The following is a 15,526-nucleotide window of genomic DNA, read 5'->3' as shown; positions in this document are numbered from 1 at the left end:
ATCAGAGGAGATTTACGAGGATATTGCTAGGACTGGAAAATTTTAGCTATGAGGAAAGATTGGATAGGCTGGGGTTATTTTCTTTGGAACAGAGGAGGTTGAGGGGAGAATTAATTGAGGTGTATAAAATTATATGGGGCCTGGATAGAAAGGATAGGAAGGACCTGTTTCCCTTAGCACAGGGGTCAATAACCAGGGGGAATAGATTTAAAGTAGTTGTTAGAAGGATTAGTGGAGAGATTAGGAGAAAAAAAAATCACCCAAATGGTGTTGGGGGTCTGGAACTCACTGCCTGAAAGAGTGTTTGAGGCAGAAACCCTCATCACATTTAAAAAGTATTTGGATATGCACTTAAAGAGCTGTGACCTACAGGGCTATGGAAAGGCGGGATTCGGCTGGAGAGCTCTTTTTCAACCGACACAGACACGGTGGGCTGAATGGCCTCCTTTTGTGTTGTAATTTTCTATGATTCTATGAATAAAACTAGTAAATGGTTCAGTATAATTTTTATTATCATTTTCAGTGATTTAAAATCAGGTACTCGTGTGGTGGTGGGCTGGACACTCTTATTAAAATTGTTTCTTTGTTGTGATAAACCCATCTTCAGTTGTATTAATAAAACTGCACCAGGTTACCACTCTTAAATATATTAATGAATATTTTTTAATGCAAACGAAAGAAATAAACAAATACGTACTATTACGCTGGCCGATTGCACTGGTTCATGGAATACTTTACGTTTGTGGTTATATAACTGAGTTTGGGCGGAAACTTGAACCATAACTTCATTTTGAAAAAAAGTGCACTTTCAAGCACAATTTTTGCCCATTTTCCTGATGGCGCCCAAAGCGGAAACTCTACCCCCAGCTGTATGATACTGCCAGCCTGTATTGCAATTGTGTCAATGAGGTGAACCTTACTATCTGTAACTATTCTATTATTTTTCAATAAGTGTTAAATTGACATGACAAGTGAAATACTATACGTTGGATGAATATTTTTGGTAACTAACATTGGAGATTTTTTCTCAATAAGCTAATGTATTTGATAGTTTATATATCTAATTAGTATTATACATGTTAATGTAAAGATGTGTCAATTCATCTAGGTTTGCTTTTCGTTTTCATTGAATGCAGTTCTTCCAAAGTTGGATTGAAAAATACTGTCCTTTTAATGTGCCGCTTAAAAAGTATCAAAGTGACCAAAGCTTAAAATTTATAACACTCCTGTGAAGCGCCTTGGGATATTTTACTATGTTAAAGGTGCTATATAAATACAAGTTGTTGTTATAACAATGTAAAAATGTAAAGTGTGTAGTACTGTGCAGTGGATTTGTAACCAGAATGTTGGAGCATAGTCATCACTTTAACTGACATTAGAATCATGGGGAAGGAAAATGAATTTTCAACTCGCAGATGTTCATCTTTGTCCAGAAGAGATGCCATTGTTTGATAATATCCTTGGATATGTCGTCCTGACCAAGATATCTATCAGGATAGAGTGATAATATGTGTGTCTGTGGGGAGGGAAGGATATTAAAGACTTTAACGGTTCCTAAGTTATATATGCATTGGATGAAAGTTATTTTATACTGTCCCAACAATAGGCTAACCTGAGAGGAGTGCAACCTGAAAGAGCGTGCAGCAAACCAGTCCCACCTATCCCTTCCCTCAACGACTATCTGTCCCACCTGTGACAGAGTCTGTGGCTCTCGTATTGGACTGTTCAGCCACCAAAGAACTCACTTCAGGAGTGGAAGCAAGTCTTCCTCGATTCTGAGAGACTGCCTATGATGCACCCTAGTGCACCAGTGTGAAATGCTCATTTTCCACACCATGCATCCATGGATCATCTGATTGACAATTTGGCGCCATTTAGTATGGAATTATGATACATTTTGTGTCATAGACAACTGACCATCAAGGTTAGGTTGAAATTTTCCAAGCAAATTTTAATTGTGATTCTTATAGCCAACACAGAAAGGTGATTTGCATCCAGTCCATCTGAGCTGGGTCTAAACCCAGGTCTTAAATATGCAAGAATACTATTTTGAACCCATTGGAACACTCATTCCCCCATTTTTGGTGTCCATTGTAGAACTAGATACAGCCAAAACTCGAAAAGGAAAAGCAATAATGTGTCTTTAAATCAAGTTGGTGCTAAACTGCAGAGTTCCATATTGGAAACAAAGACACTGCCATGGTCGAAAATGTTTTGGTGGATTCAATTCCCACAACAGCCAAAAAGAACCTACTTTTGAAACACTGTACTATCATCATACTGAGCATTACGGAAAGTTTACACTCCAACACGTGCTTGCACAGAAAACTTCTGCAATGTGGATTTGGATTTTTATCCTGTCTTTTATTCAAACAAAAGATAAATCTAATTTTTAAGTTTGGATATGATTGATAATGCAATGATATTATTCCCTCCTCTGCATATTAAGGTTACATTGAATTTTACAGACAGAAACAGGCCATTCAGTCCAACAGGTATATGCTGGTGCTTATGTTTCACATGAGCCTCCTCCTACCTTACTTCATCTTACCCTATCAACATATCCTTCTATTCCTTGCTCCCTCAAGCTTCCCCTTAAATGCATCTATGCTAATCAACTCAACCACTCCATGTGGAAGCACTGTAATGCATATTTGCAATAAATGTTACCATGGCAACAATGAAACTTTCAAATAAACTATCTTTTTATAAATATTAAACTTTTCAGTTCCTACACAAGGAATCGAAATAGGCATGCAATGGGGAAGTTAAAAACATCTTAATGAAAACAGTGGGTGTTTTACAATATTAGACACACACATTTAAACTTCACATTAGCCTTTTGTCCCTATAAGTAAAATGTTCCATCAGAACTGCAATCTTATGCCACCCATTAAACTTAACCTTGTACGTGACCTATATCAAAGAAATAAAAATAAACAAACTGATAGGGTTGATTTTGTGTACTCCAATTGTGATATCATGTTTAAGATTAACATTCATTCAGTGATGTTTTGGAATCTGTGAGAGATCAGTTAGAATCCAGAGAAAAAAGTGGAGTAGCAAAGTAATGTAATAATTTCACGTGATAATGAGTGTTATTTATTTCAAAGTGTAAGATTTTGGAAAGGCACTAGAAAAGAGGAAAATTCACACCAAAAAAGACTGAAATCAATATACATATCAAAACAATCATACCTCTTGTAGATAGAGAGGAAGCAAAATACAGCAGCTGTTGGATGACAAAGTTGTATTGGTGCCAATCAGTTTTTGCAATGGGATTTTTTGATGTAATGATACAAGATAACTACAGTCTGCTGTGGCAAACTGATGAACATTCAATATTTTTCCAGTAGTTAGAGACTTCCTGAAGGAAATGGTCTCACACCACTGTGGCTTTTCTGCATTTGCAGTTTGAGTTGGAACCAATGCAAAGCCATATTTTCAACTGACAGCCTGAATTATTTTCAAGTTTATAAAGATATAAAACAGCTGATGAGATAAGTGCACATGTGAAGTCCCTGATTGAAGAGACGATTTGAAAAGCTACACCCATATCACTGGTGTCATCAGTATAAATGCCCAGAATGATGTAAATGTGGTGAGTCGCAGACATCTCATTCACCTTGTCTCTCAATTGAATCTCACAATTATTCGCTCCAGTTCATCTTTTGTCACAGAGCTATTTTATCACCATTTTAATATTAGACTAACTCACAAAAATGTCTCAAATGCTCAGGAGAAAAAATGGCATGTTTTTCCAATTTTAAACATCACCCAACTGAATCCCAACAGAGTTTAATGTGACTTGTTTTGGATAATTTTTCACTAAGTTTAAGGAGAGTTTACAGGACATAAATTTTTAGCTTTTTTTTCAAACAATTTGATTCTGTTTTCACAAACAGAAATATAGATGAAGGAAGCCAATTGGCCCATCTAATTCATCCTTCTTTAGAAACTCTGGGCCCACCATCAATTGTCTCTTGACTAATTCCAGAGTGTTCTCTTCTTCTACCCTACCCAGAAAACAATTCCAGGTATGAATCATTCTTTCAGTGAAGAAAACATGGCTTCTCACATCAGACTTGAACTTGCCATTTACTTCTTTATACCTATGTCCCTTTGTCCTACAGTTGCACTTTAACTTGAAGCAGTACACCAGATTAACTTTTTTCTTTTTCACTTTGTATGTTTTATGAAGTCCCCTCTCACTTGCCTCCTTTCAAGGTTGAAGAGTTTAACTTTTGCTAACCTTTCCTCATAACTCAGTCCACTGATATGAGGGATCAGCTTCTCTGCACTATTTCATGGCTTGGTTGTTTCTCTGTCTAATCAGGAAATGTTGGATCTCATCTATGCTCTTTTGAATGGAAGGTTGATGTTACCAATCTCACTACTAGTCTAATATATTTATAAAGGAGTGGTGCAGGTATTGGATAGTGCAATGGATTAGACACCTGTAGGGCCCACATTCAAATTGTGGACATAGGATGAACATCTTCTTGGTCTGTTAGCTGTAAGGTACTTATGTGATATGAGTGGGTATGGGCCTATAGCAAATACTATCCCTAATTTGGCACCAATTGCCAATCTTACCCAGAGAGGCCATAGAATGGCTGGTGTGGGAAATGGAAACTATCACACTGATGGAACAGTGTATCCATCCTTCAGCTGTGAGCCAAGGCAGTGAGTGTTGTTAGGCTAATCCTATTGTTGTTGGACTGACCACCGCACAGTCCTTGTGGAGAAGAAGTCCTGTCTTCACACTGAGGGCACCTTGCTAATTGGGATAGATCAGAACACATCTAGCAGCTCAAAACTGGGCATCCATGAGGCGCTGTGGGCCAACAGTGGCAGCAGCACTGTATTCCACCACAATCTGTAACCTCATGGTCCGGCATAATCCTCACTCTACCATTACCATCAAGCCAAGGGACCAACCCTGGTTCAATGAGAAGTGTAGAAGAGCATGCAGGAGCAGCGCCAGGCATACCTAAAAATGAGGTGCAAACCTGGTGAAGTTACAGCACAGGACATGCATGCTAAGCAGTGCAAGCAGCATGCTATAGACAGAGCTGTGATCCCACAATCAACGGATAAGCTCAAAGCTCTGAGGTCCTGTTACATCCAGTCATGAACGGTGGTAGACAAATAAACAACTAACGAGAGGTGGAACTCCATGAACATCCTCAAAGATGACGGAGCCCAGCACATGAGTGCAAAAGACAAGGCTGAAGCATTTGTACCATCTTCAATCAGAAATGCTGAGTGGATAATCCACCCCGGCCTCCTCCTGAGGTCCCCACCATCACAAAAGCCAGTCTTCAGCCAATTTGATACACTCCACGTGATATCAAGATATGGCTGAGCACATTAGATACAGCAAAGGCTATGGGCCCCAACAACATCCCAGCAGTCATGCTGAATACTTGTGTTCTAGAACTAGCTGTTCCAGTACAGCTACAACACTGGCATCCACCTGACAGTATGGAAAACTGCCTAGATATGACTTATCCACAAAAAGCAGAACAAATCCAATCCAGCCAATTACTGCCCCATCAGTCTACTCTCAATCATCAACAAAGTGATGGAAGGTGTCTCCAATAGTACAATCAAGTGACACTTATTCACCAATAACCTGCTCACCAATGTACAGTTTGGATTCTTCAGGACCACTCGACTCCAGACCCCATTCTACCCTTTGTCCAAACATGAACAAAAGAGCTGAATTCCAGAGGTGAGGTGAGAGTCACTGCCCTTGATATCAAGGCAGCATTTGTCTGAGTGTGGCATCAAGGAGCCCGAGTAAAATTGAAGTCAATGGGAATCAGGGGGAAAACTCTCCACTGGGTGGAGTCACACCTAGGATAAAGAAAGATGGTTGTGGTGGTTGAAGGTCAATCATCACAGCCCAGGAGTTTCTTCACATGCCAAAAATTGCTGGTCATGGGAATGTGGGAAGGGAGGACCTTGAGACAATCACTATCACTTGGGGGGTAGTGCTGGACAGGCTAATGGGACTCAAGGTAGACAAGTCCCCTAGTCCTGATGAAATGCATCCCAGGGTATTAAAAGAGATGGTGGAAGTTATAGCAGATGCTTTCGTTATAATCTACCAAAATTCTCTGGACTCTGGGGAGGTACCAGCGGATTGGAAAGCAGCTAATGTAACGCTTCTGTTTAAAAAAGGGGGCAGACAAAAGGCAGGTAACTATAGGCCGGTTAGTTTAACATCTGTAGTGGGGAAAATGCTTGAAACTATCATTAAGGAAGAAATAGCGGGACATCTAGATAGGAATAGTGCAATCAAGCAGACGCAGCATGGATTCATGAAGGGGAAATCATGTTTAACTAATTTACTAGAATTCTTTGAGGATATAACGAGCATGGTGGATAGAGGTGTACCGATGTGGTGTATTTAGATTTCCAAAAGGCATTCGATAAGGTGTCACACAAAAGGTTACTGCAGAAGATAGAGGTACGTGGAGTCAGAGGAAATGTATTAGCATGGATAGAGAATTGGCTGGCGAACAGAAAGCAGAGAGTCGGGATAAATGGTCCTTTTCGGGTTGGAAAACGGTGGTTAGTGGTGTGCCACAGGGATCGGTGCTGGGACCACAACTGTTTACAATATACATAGATGACCTGGAAGAGGGGACAGAGTGTAGTGTAACAAAATTTGTAGATGACACAAAGATTAGTGGGAAAGCGGGTTGTGTAGAGGACACAGAGAGGCTGCAAAGAGATTTGGATAGGTTAAGCGAATGGGTGAAGGTTTGGCAGATGGAATACAATGTCGGAAAGTGTGAGGTCATCCACCTTGGGAACAAAAACAGTAAAAGGGAATATTATTTGAATGGAGAGAAATTACAACATGCTGAGATGCAGAGGGATCTGGGGGTCCTTGTGCATGAATCCCAAAAAGTTAGTTTGCAGGTGCAGCAGGTAATCAGGAAGGCGAAGGGAATGTTGGCCTTCATTGCGAGAGAGATGGAGTACAAAAGCAGGGAGGTCCTGCTGCAACTGTATAGGGTATTGATAAGGCCGCACCTGGAATACTGCGTGCAGTTTTGGTCACCTTACTTAAGGAAGGATATACTGGCTTTGGAGTGGGTACAGAGACGATTCACTAGGCTGATTCCGGAGATGAGGGGGTTACCTTATGATGATAGATTGAGTAGACTGGGTCTTTACTCGTTGGAGTTCAGAAGGATGAGGGGTGATCTTATAGAAACATTTAAAATAATGAAAGGGATAGACAAGATAGAGGCAGAGAGGTTGTTTCCACTGGTAGGGGAGGCTAGAACTAGGGGGCACAGCCTCAAAATACGGGGGAGCCAATTTAAAACCGAGTTGAGAAGGAATTTCTTCTCCCAGAGGGTTGTGAATCTGTGGAATTCTCTGCCCAAGGAAGAGTTGAGGCTAGTTCATTGAATGTATTCAAGTCACAGATAGATAGATTTTTAACCAATAAGGTAATTAAGGGTTATGGGGAGAGGGCGGGTAAGTGGAGCTGAGTCCATGGCCAGATCAGCCATGATCTTATTGAATGGCGGAGCAGGCTTGAGGGGCTAGATGGCCTACTCCTGTTCCTAATTCTTATGTTCTTATGTTCTTATGTTCTTAGGGTAGTGTCCTAGGCTCAACTATCTTCAGCTATTTCATCAATGACCTTCCCTCCATCATAAGGTCAGAATTGGGGATGTTCATTGATGATTGCACAGTGTTCAGTTCCACACGCAACTCCTCAGATAGTGAAGCAGGTCGTGCCATATGCTGCAAGACCTGGATGACATTCAGGCTTGGGCTGATAAATGGCAAGTAACATTTGCCCCACACAAGTACCAGGCAATGACCATTTCTAGCAAGAGAAAGTCTAATCACCTCCCCTTGACCTTCAATGACATTATCATCATCAAATCCTCCACAATCAAAATATTGGGGGTCACCATTGACCAGAAACACAACTAGACCAGCCACATAAGTACTGTGGCTACAAGAGCAGGTCTGAGGCTGGGTATTCTGTGACATGTCATCTACTGACTCCCCAAAGCCTTTCCACTATCTACAAGGCACAAGTCAGAAGTGCGATGGAATACTCTCCACTTGCCTGGATGAGTGAAGCTCCAATAACACTCAAGAAGCTTGACACCATCCAGGACAAAGAACCCCATTCACCACCTTAAACATTACTCCCTCCACCACCGGCAAAATGTGTCTGCAGTGTGCACCATCTATAAGTTGCACTGCAGCAATTCGCCAAGGCTTCTCCAAAAGCACCTCTCAAACCCACAACCTCTACCACTTAGAAGGACAAGGGTAGCAGGAGCATGAGAACACCAAGTTCCCCTCCAAGTCACACAGCACCATGACTTGGAAATATATCACTGTTCCTTTATTGTCGCTGGGCCAAAATCCTGGAACTCCCTCCCTAACAGCACTGTGGGAGTACCTTCATCTCATGGACTGCAGCTGTTCAAGATGGCAGTTCACCATCACCTTCTCAAGGGCAATTAGGAATGGGCAATACATGCTGTCCTTGCCAGTGATGCCCACGCGCCATGAATTAATAAAATGCATTGTTCATGGAGGCCATTTCAGCCTCGCCTGACATCCACACATGTGAAGGACCAAAACTGGATGTGATTTCAGCTGCTCTAAAATAAATGGCTGTGTAGTTGTGCAAATATAGGATTGATTTCATACATGCATGAACACAAAATATATATTTTTTGTTGTATAAAGGCTACTGCCAACTAGATTGTTCGGTATTCAATTATCCAAATTAACAAATGGGTCACTCTGAAAAACTGGCTTGTCCAGCTCAAAACTGTAGGCATGGTTATGCTGCACACCTGCCCTTTGGTGCATGTGGAAATCACGGGACAGTGATAGAGAGCAGGAATTCTAGCTCATCCAAGCACCACCGCCCCCTTCCAGCTGCTGGGCAATTAAGCCAATCACACAGTCTCGATATCTGTGAAATGTAAATGAGGGATTTCTTCATTTAAAATTGGAGTGACTTTTCTTAATTTCTCAGTCGCCTATATCATCTGCACTTTCAGTTAATGAGTCACCAAGATTCGTGCCACAAGGAAATCATTCTGCTTCCATTAATCTTGGTGCAATACCGCACATTGGTTCTGTGCATCAGTTTAGTCCCAATTTGTTAGGTTATTTATTTCCATGCACCAAATTAATGGTGGGAATGGGGAGAACTGTGATCGAGGGGTTTAAATATATCCCCAATCACTCATGTGACTCAGAAATAAAAACAGAAAATGCTGGAAATACACAGTAGATCAACCAGGTTATGATGTTTGGAGTGTGTGGTCTAGCTTTTTGTTTTAATTCTGATTTGCATGTCCCTCCTCCCTTTTTTCGTGTAGAGGTTGGCTCATTGAGCAGCGTGAAGTGGGTAGAACATGCTGAGAGATTAACGCCACGGGTTAAAAACTCAGAGGAATACTCAGCATGTTAGGCAGCATCTGTGCAGAAAGACACCGAGTTAACGTTTGAACACTTTTAGCTCCTCCCCTCTTTCCCTGCCCCTGCATTTGCTTAAAACCTGTTACATCTCTAACTTTTTCCAGTTCTGACGAAGGTCATCGACGTTAACTGTGTTTCCCTCTCCACAAATGCTGCCTGACCTGCTGAGTATTTCCAGCATTTTCTGTTTTTTAAATATGTATATATCAGATTTCCAGCATCCGCGGTATTTCGCTTTAGTGGGAGTGTTTGAATTTCCCGCGTTGGGACAGATGAAACCAATCGGCGGCTTCCAAACGGGGAATTCAGCGAGAATCCCTCCCCCTGCCCAGCCGATGTCAGCGCCACCGAGCTCATGAATAAAACCCGAAAGGGTGTCGGAAGCTTCCTGCTGGAGGGCCGTTTGCGTTTTTTCGGTGTTGCGTTGGATTTTAAGTATGCGCAGGTTTAAAAGGGGGAAAAAAAAACAAATCTGACTGCCTCTCTCCCTGTCTGCTCCGGCTCTTCACCCGCTGAGTGCCTTCAGTTTTATCTGCAATCTGGCGCTGCTTGCGGTTGGCAAGGGAAAGCCCATCGCAGCGTGTCGGCTGGGTGTGCTCCGGATCTATGTTTATATAGCGAGCCGGCTGCTCTGTTTTGGAGTCCGGGGCTCGAAAGGAGTCGTTTGGAGTTTGTTTGCCCCGTTAGTTGGGCAGCCTGTGCCTTTCTTTCAGCGGTGGTCCGGACTGCAAAAGGTAACGAGGGGGCGAGGGAGGTGGCAGCGGGTGCTGGCACAAGTGAGGGTAGAACCTGCTTTCTGTCCAGGGCGACTGCACATCGCCTCAATTGGCTGTCATGTACTCTTTCTGGGGGAGTTCGTGCACAACATGTCCTTTTTCATAGTAAGACTGCCCGGGGCATGTCCTGTGCAGGGCATTCACATGTGCCCAAGTTCAGCACTTATTGCTACTCTCTGGACCGAGTCATGTCCCCGGTGACCGGGGGTGGTGGAAAGACGCCTGGCGATCAGAGAGGGCTTTTTTTTTCGCAGTGCAGAAATTTCTTACAAGCATTTCCCATCCACATTATTGAATGTGTACTCAATCGTGTGTGGTTATTTTACAATCGGTGTTATCATGTCCTGTGAAGTAGACGCATTTGACACTTGTGAGTGTTGGGTGCTTGAAAGAGACTATTATTTTTGCCATTCCACCCTCCTCTGATGGCTTGTGCATGTGATTCAGTGTTTGTGATGGTTACGCCTCGGTTACATCACGCCCACTTATAAAGCTTCCCCCATTGAAAAGTGCCAGGGCTGCAGACACTCAACTGTTGCTTTCTGAGCGCACTTCAAGCCATTCAAAATGCAACAGATCCTCACTTGCCAAGGTGTCAGAATTCCCTCAAAGTATTGCTGAAATTTTGAACGCTGCGTCCATCAAATGAGACTGACCATCTCCTCAGGACCGTTGCACAGAGGAGTGTTGCATAATTTTACACTGCGACCCTGTTAGACCTTGCAGAAAAGGGGGCTGGGAAGCTACACGCGCGATAACCCGTTCTGTTTGTGTGAGGAGCTTCTTGCCCAGGGTAAAAGCAGCCCTCCTTTGCTTGGAGCGGCTCGGTGTTTGTCAACAACTCCCGGACAGCATATAGAATCACTCTGGGCTTGCCAGCGCTCGGGTCAAAAGCTTTCCCGCAAGCCAGCCCTTCAAAATAAACAAATACATCACGTGAAGCGCGAAAACTGAATAGTTGCAGCCCCCAGCTCTCCCAACACGCAAGCTCCTGAACATCATCGCGTGTCTCCTTTACTTTGCGCGCGGGTCTGACACCCTTCTGTAAATAAAATGAGTTGCATTTTGTTGTTGAAGATTCCAACGTTTTATTTTATTTACTAATAAAAAGCATAGTTTTAAAACAAACGCAACTGCAGCAGATGTTTCCCTGACAGACCCTTCGAATGGCAGAGTCAATTTCGGTTGTACAACAATAAATGCTTCTCGCACGATCCCTGCGCGGATGTGTATTCGACTTATCTCGCCACCCAAAGCGAATCTAAATAGATCTAACGTAATACCAGGGCAGAACGTGTTAATCTGCTCCATCGTGGAAAGTACGAGACTCTTAATTGGAACATGACATCATTCTGGGAAGGGATTAATATCGTGTCGTATATTTTTTTCACACAAGCGTTTTAACATGAAACGACTGGCGGTGGGTGGGAAAAGTGGGGGGCTGCAGACTGGCTTTAAGGTGGATTTTAACTCTTGTCGGACAATTCGCGCCAACTGCTCCAACACACGCTTTGGAATGAACAAATGAAACATGAGCAAAATGCCAGAGCTGTGCGTGTGAAAGGAGATTGGACCTGTGGAATGCCGCTGTTTGTATGACCCGAGCTGCTCTCTCCGCCACACAACGGGGGGGGGGGGGGGGGGGAACTGAACGTGAGGGGTAAAAAGATGGAAAGGGAAAGATACTGTGGGGAGGGGGAGAGCCACGGTGCTCGTTTTCATAGATAGTATCACACTATCGCAGACGTAAACAACAATGTCACATTGGAAACAGGATTGCACATGCGATGAGATAACGTAACACAGATCATCTATCGACCTCCCAAATGATTCCGTCAATACGTCTGATTAACTAGCCTGGCCGAACATCCTGCTACAAATGTGTTTTTTTGTCTTTTAAACGCAAAATTAAAATTTCACATACACGCCAAACTTCAGCTAATCGCGATATATTGCAACCAACCCATTTTTTGTGTGGGGTGGGGTGGAAAAAGTAAAATAGACCACTGCAAGCTCATAGTAACCAGGAGCTACAGACAGTACATTGTAAAACAGTGTGCTGTATATATGATTAAACTTCTGTAAATTGTCCTTAAATGAAGGCATCGAGTGTTAAAAGTAGAGACTCGTACAGAGAGAGAGAGAGAAATCCCCAATTCCAAGCTGATTGGAGCGAGGGGGACAAGCCCTCGCCGCGGCTGTAGTCGAACGGTTTGTTTTTCTTTCACGAGTTCAAGGCAAAACGCTTTCCCCGGTGTGTGTGCGCGCCTGTGGGATGCTTTTAGCTGGGGATTACGCTCTCTGTTGGCTGGGATTGGGATCAAAAGCGCCGAACACTTTCACTGTTACCGCGGGCAGAACGACACGCCTCACTCAAATGTATATCTTAAACCATTCATAGAATCAGGATGCCTTAAAGGGGCACCGTTACATACTAAGTGAATGTGTGCGTGTGTGTGTTTGCGTGTGTGAGGAGGGGGTGGGAGAGAGAAAGAGTCACAACAAGCTAGAAATGTATTTAATAAAAAAATAAACAATTGTCTTTCATGGTTATAAGCGACAGCAACTCTTTTACAAGGGGGCTGTCGTGGCGGGACCAATTTACAGGTTTACGATGATGGTGCTGGTTACATTTAGGGTTAAAAGTTGGACTCCGCTGTAAATGTATTGCAGTTAACTGTAATGTTCAAATTGAAATTTAGTTAAAGATATGCGTTGCTATTGATTAGTGAGTCAAATATCTATAAACACATGCAAGATTATTAAATATGATTTAAAAAAGACAGATTAAACTTCTGCGCGAAATAACCCCGCATGTTAGAACTATGTACATGTGCAAAGTCACTTTGGAATTTTTATTCAAATTGCAGTGCGGGACCTTTCTCAGTAGGTCGGTGACACTTACCTACGATGACAGCAGGAGACCGCTGTCCCCCTTCAGGTTTGACCCTCACTTGCACAGTGAATCTCCGCCTGGGCAGCTCGGTGGTCGTCCGTAGGCGCAGCTGGTTCCCTTTGCCGGCGAAATACAGCAATCTGCCCTGGCTGTGGTGGTGCGGAGACGGCGGCAGCAGCAGCAGCCGGGGAGGTTGGTCCGAGTGAGGCCGGGGCAGTGCCCGCTTGCCACGGGGCAGCCTGGTGCCACACGATCCCGGGGAGTCCGCCCCGGGGCCAGCCCGGTGATCCAGGGCCAGGAGGAGGGCACGTTTGGTGCGCCGGAGCCGACTTGCCAACTGCCCGTCGCACTCCGACCCCATAGCCAGAGCTAAGACGCAAAGAGCCGGCAGCAAACTCCAAACTTGCATCTTCTTTCCAGTCAAGTCTCTCGCTTCCCTCTCAAGTCTCTCCCTCTCTCTCTCTGTCTGTCCCTTTCACTCACTCCCTCTCTCTTTGACTCTCTCTCTCTCTCTTGCGCGCTCTCTCTCTCTCTCTCGCTTACGAGTTTCCTCTTCTGCCGCCTCAACCACAATGATCCGCTACACAGAACCTTTTTTCTTAATAAGACACGACCCCTTTTTCTTGCCTCCCCCCTCTCAAATACGCACTTGAAACAGAGATGGGTAAACAAGAATATGCTAATTTATCAGGCTGCACCAGCTAAAGCACTACCTTCCCAATGTTCCCATTGAAAGGATTCCAGTAACCGTAAGGATGACTAATCAATCAGTTTGAAAATACCAACTTCACCACTTCAATCCCTCCATAAACTGCTTTAGGTGCCCTGACCAAGACAGAGAGAGACAGAGAGAGAGAGAGAGAATGAGCGCGCATTGGGTTTAATTTAGATCTGTGACTTTCTGCAAGATTCAGTCAAAATCCAGAGAGGGGGGGGGGGGAACAACTTTATTTTTAAAATTAAATTGCATTTTTTTTAAAATTAGGATTCAACGCGAGGTCGCACTCCGCGATTTATGAGACGGGTTAAGCTTGAGGTGATGTTTCCCCTTTACGTGATGGCTCCTGCTTTTTCTTTAAAAAAAACGCTTCTTGTTAAATATTATTTTTATTTTGCCAATGCGCGTTTTTAAATGTTGGTAGTCCAGGACGGTGTGTGGTTTTTGGCTTGAGTTTTATCCACAGGTGACCGGGGAAGCTGCTGCCTCTTATGTGTGTGTATGTGTGTGTGTATATAGAGATGAATGTGTGATTCGGGACGGTGCTCTGGGCTTTAGGTGCACGCTAGCTCCTCCAGATGTTGCTGCCTGGAAATTTCACTTCAAACACGCCGATCGCAGCTCCGTCTGAGAGCGCTTTCATCCGATCCGGGGCAAGTTTTGGGACTGGAAGGAAAGGGAGACCGTGATCGGAAATGTTTGGGTTTTTTTTTAAGGTGAAAGAGGCTTTTCACTGAAACCTTGCCTCGCTCGATTTGACATCAAGATGCTCTGAAGCGAGCAGTGGGGAAAATTATCTGTAGTTTTCCACCTATTGCATTTTTAAAGAATTTCTATCTATGTTTATTATAAACTGAGCGAGGTAGAACATGCAGTTTTCTTTCACAGTAAGGGATTGAAGATTGTGAGGTGAGCCTGAGGTTTACAGTTGTGAGGTGTCCCACATAATCCGATTACTGGTGAACGAGTGGAGGTGACGCGAGGTGAAATAAACAGGGAACAAGCGTTCAGGGTTTACCTTAAACCCAAATAACAAAAGCTGGGGTCTGTTTGTGCTAGTTTGCACAGTCTCTTGTTCTGAACCGGCTCCTTTTTAAGAACCAGCCCCTCTTCCCAAAAGGTCTACCTGAACGCGGCATTAAGAATCACATTGCCTTGGGATCACATTCCCCGCCCCCCGGCCGATGTTAGGTGCGGGACTTTGTAAGGACTTCCAGAGAGCTCCGACTGGATGAGACCTGCCACTGAGTTGTGAATTAAGAGCGCTTGGAAGGTTTGAAGGCGCTTGTGATGTTTGGACCCTTCTCCGGGTCCTCCTGCACTGCATTGGTCTGACGCGCGTTCCTCCCACACCCTCAGCCGCCAATGTCGACGGAGAAATGAAACGAAAATTAACGATAGCCAATGAGGCATGCGTCATGTTCCAGCGTTTCTCCGGCTACTGAGAACAGGCTGAGGGGGCGAAAAGTCCTGTGATTTTGCAGCGGGTGGAGGGAGGGCACATATTGGGGCTATTTAATAATGGCTCGTTGTAAGAATTATACATAGATTTGTGTACCAAACGCATTCTTTCTTTTCTGCTATTTCATTGCCCCGTGAGAAAGTAACGGCTCCTGCCTCAATAAACCGCTCTGATCATTACATTAA

The 15,526-nt window shown here is 43.7% G+C and overlaps 1 protein-coding gene across 3 annotated transcripts in view; it reads right to left on the bottom strand.

Annotated features, from left to right (window-relative positions):
* The window catches only part of LOC139232515 (pappalysin-1-like), a 322,505-nt gene extending 308,757 nt beyond the window's left edge, over window positions 1-13,748 (bottom strand). For all 3 annotated transcript variants that reach the window (XM_070862846.1, XM_070862848.1, XM_070862849.1), the window contains exon 1: window positions 13,171-13,748. In XM_070862846.1, coding sequence (XP_070718947.1) covers window positions 13,171-13,570 — 400 coding nt within the window. In that variant the 5' untranslated portion in view covers window positions 13,571-13,748. The remainder of the gene's footprint in view (window positions 1-13,170) is intronic.
* Window positions 13,749-15,526: the final 1,778 nt, after the last annotated feature.

The sequence above is a fragment of the Pristiophorus japonicus genome, chromosome 20 (genome assembly GCF_044704955.1).
Source record: "Pristiophorus japonicus isolate sPriJap1 chromosome 20, sPriJap1.hap1, whole genome shotgun sequence".
NCBI classification, from domain to species: Eukaryota; Metazoa; Chordata; class Chondrichthyes; family Pristiophoridae; genus Pristiophorus; species Pristiophorus japonicus.
The sequence above is the reverse complement of the archived record's forward strand: the minus strand, read 5'-3'. Positions and strand labels throughout refer to the sequence as shown.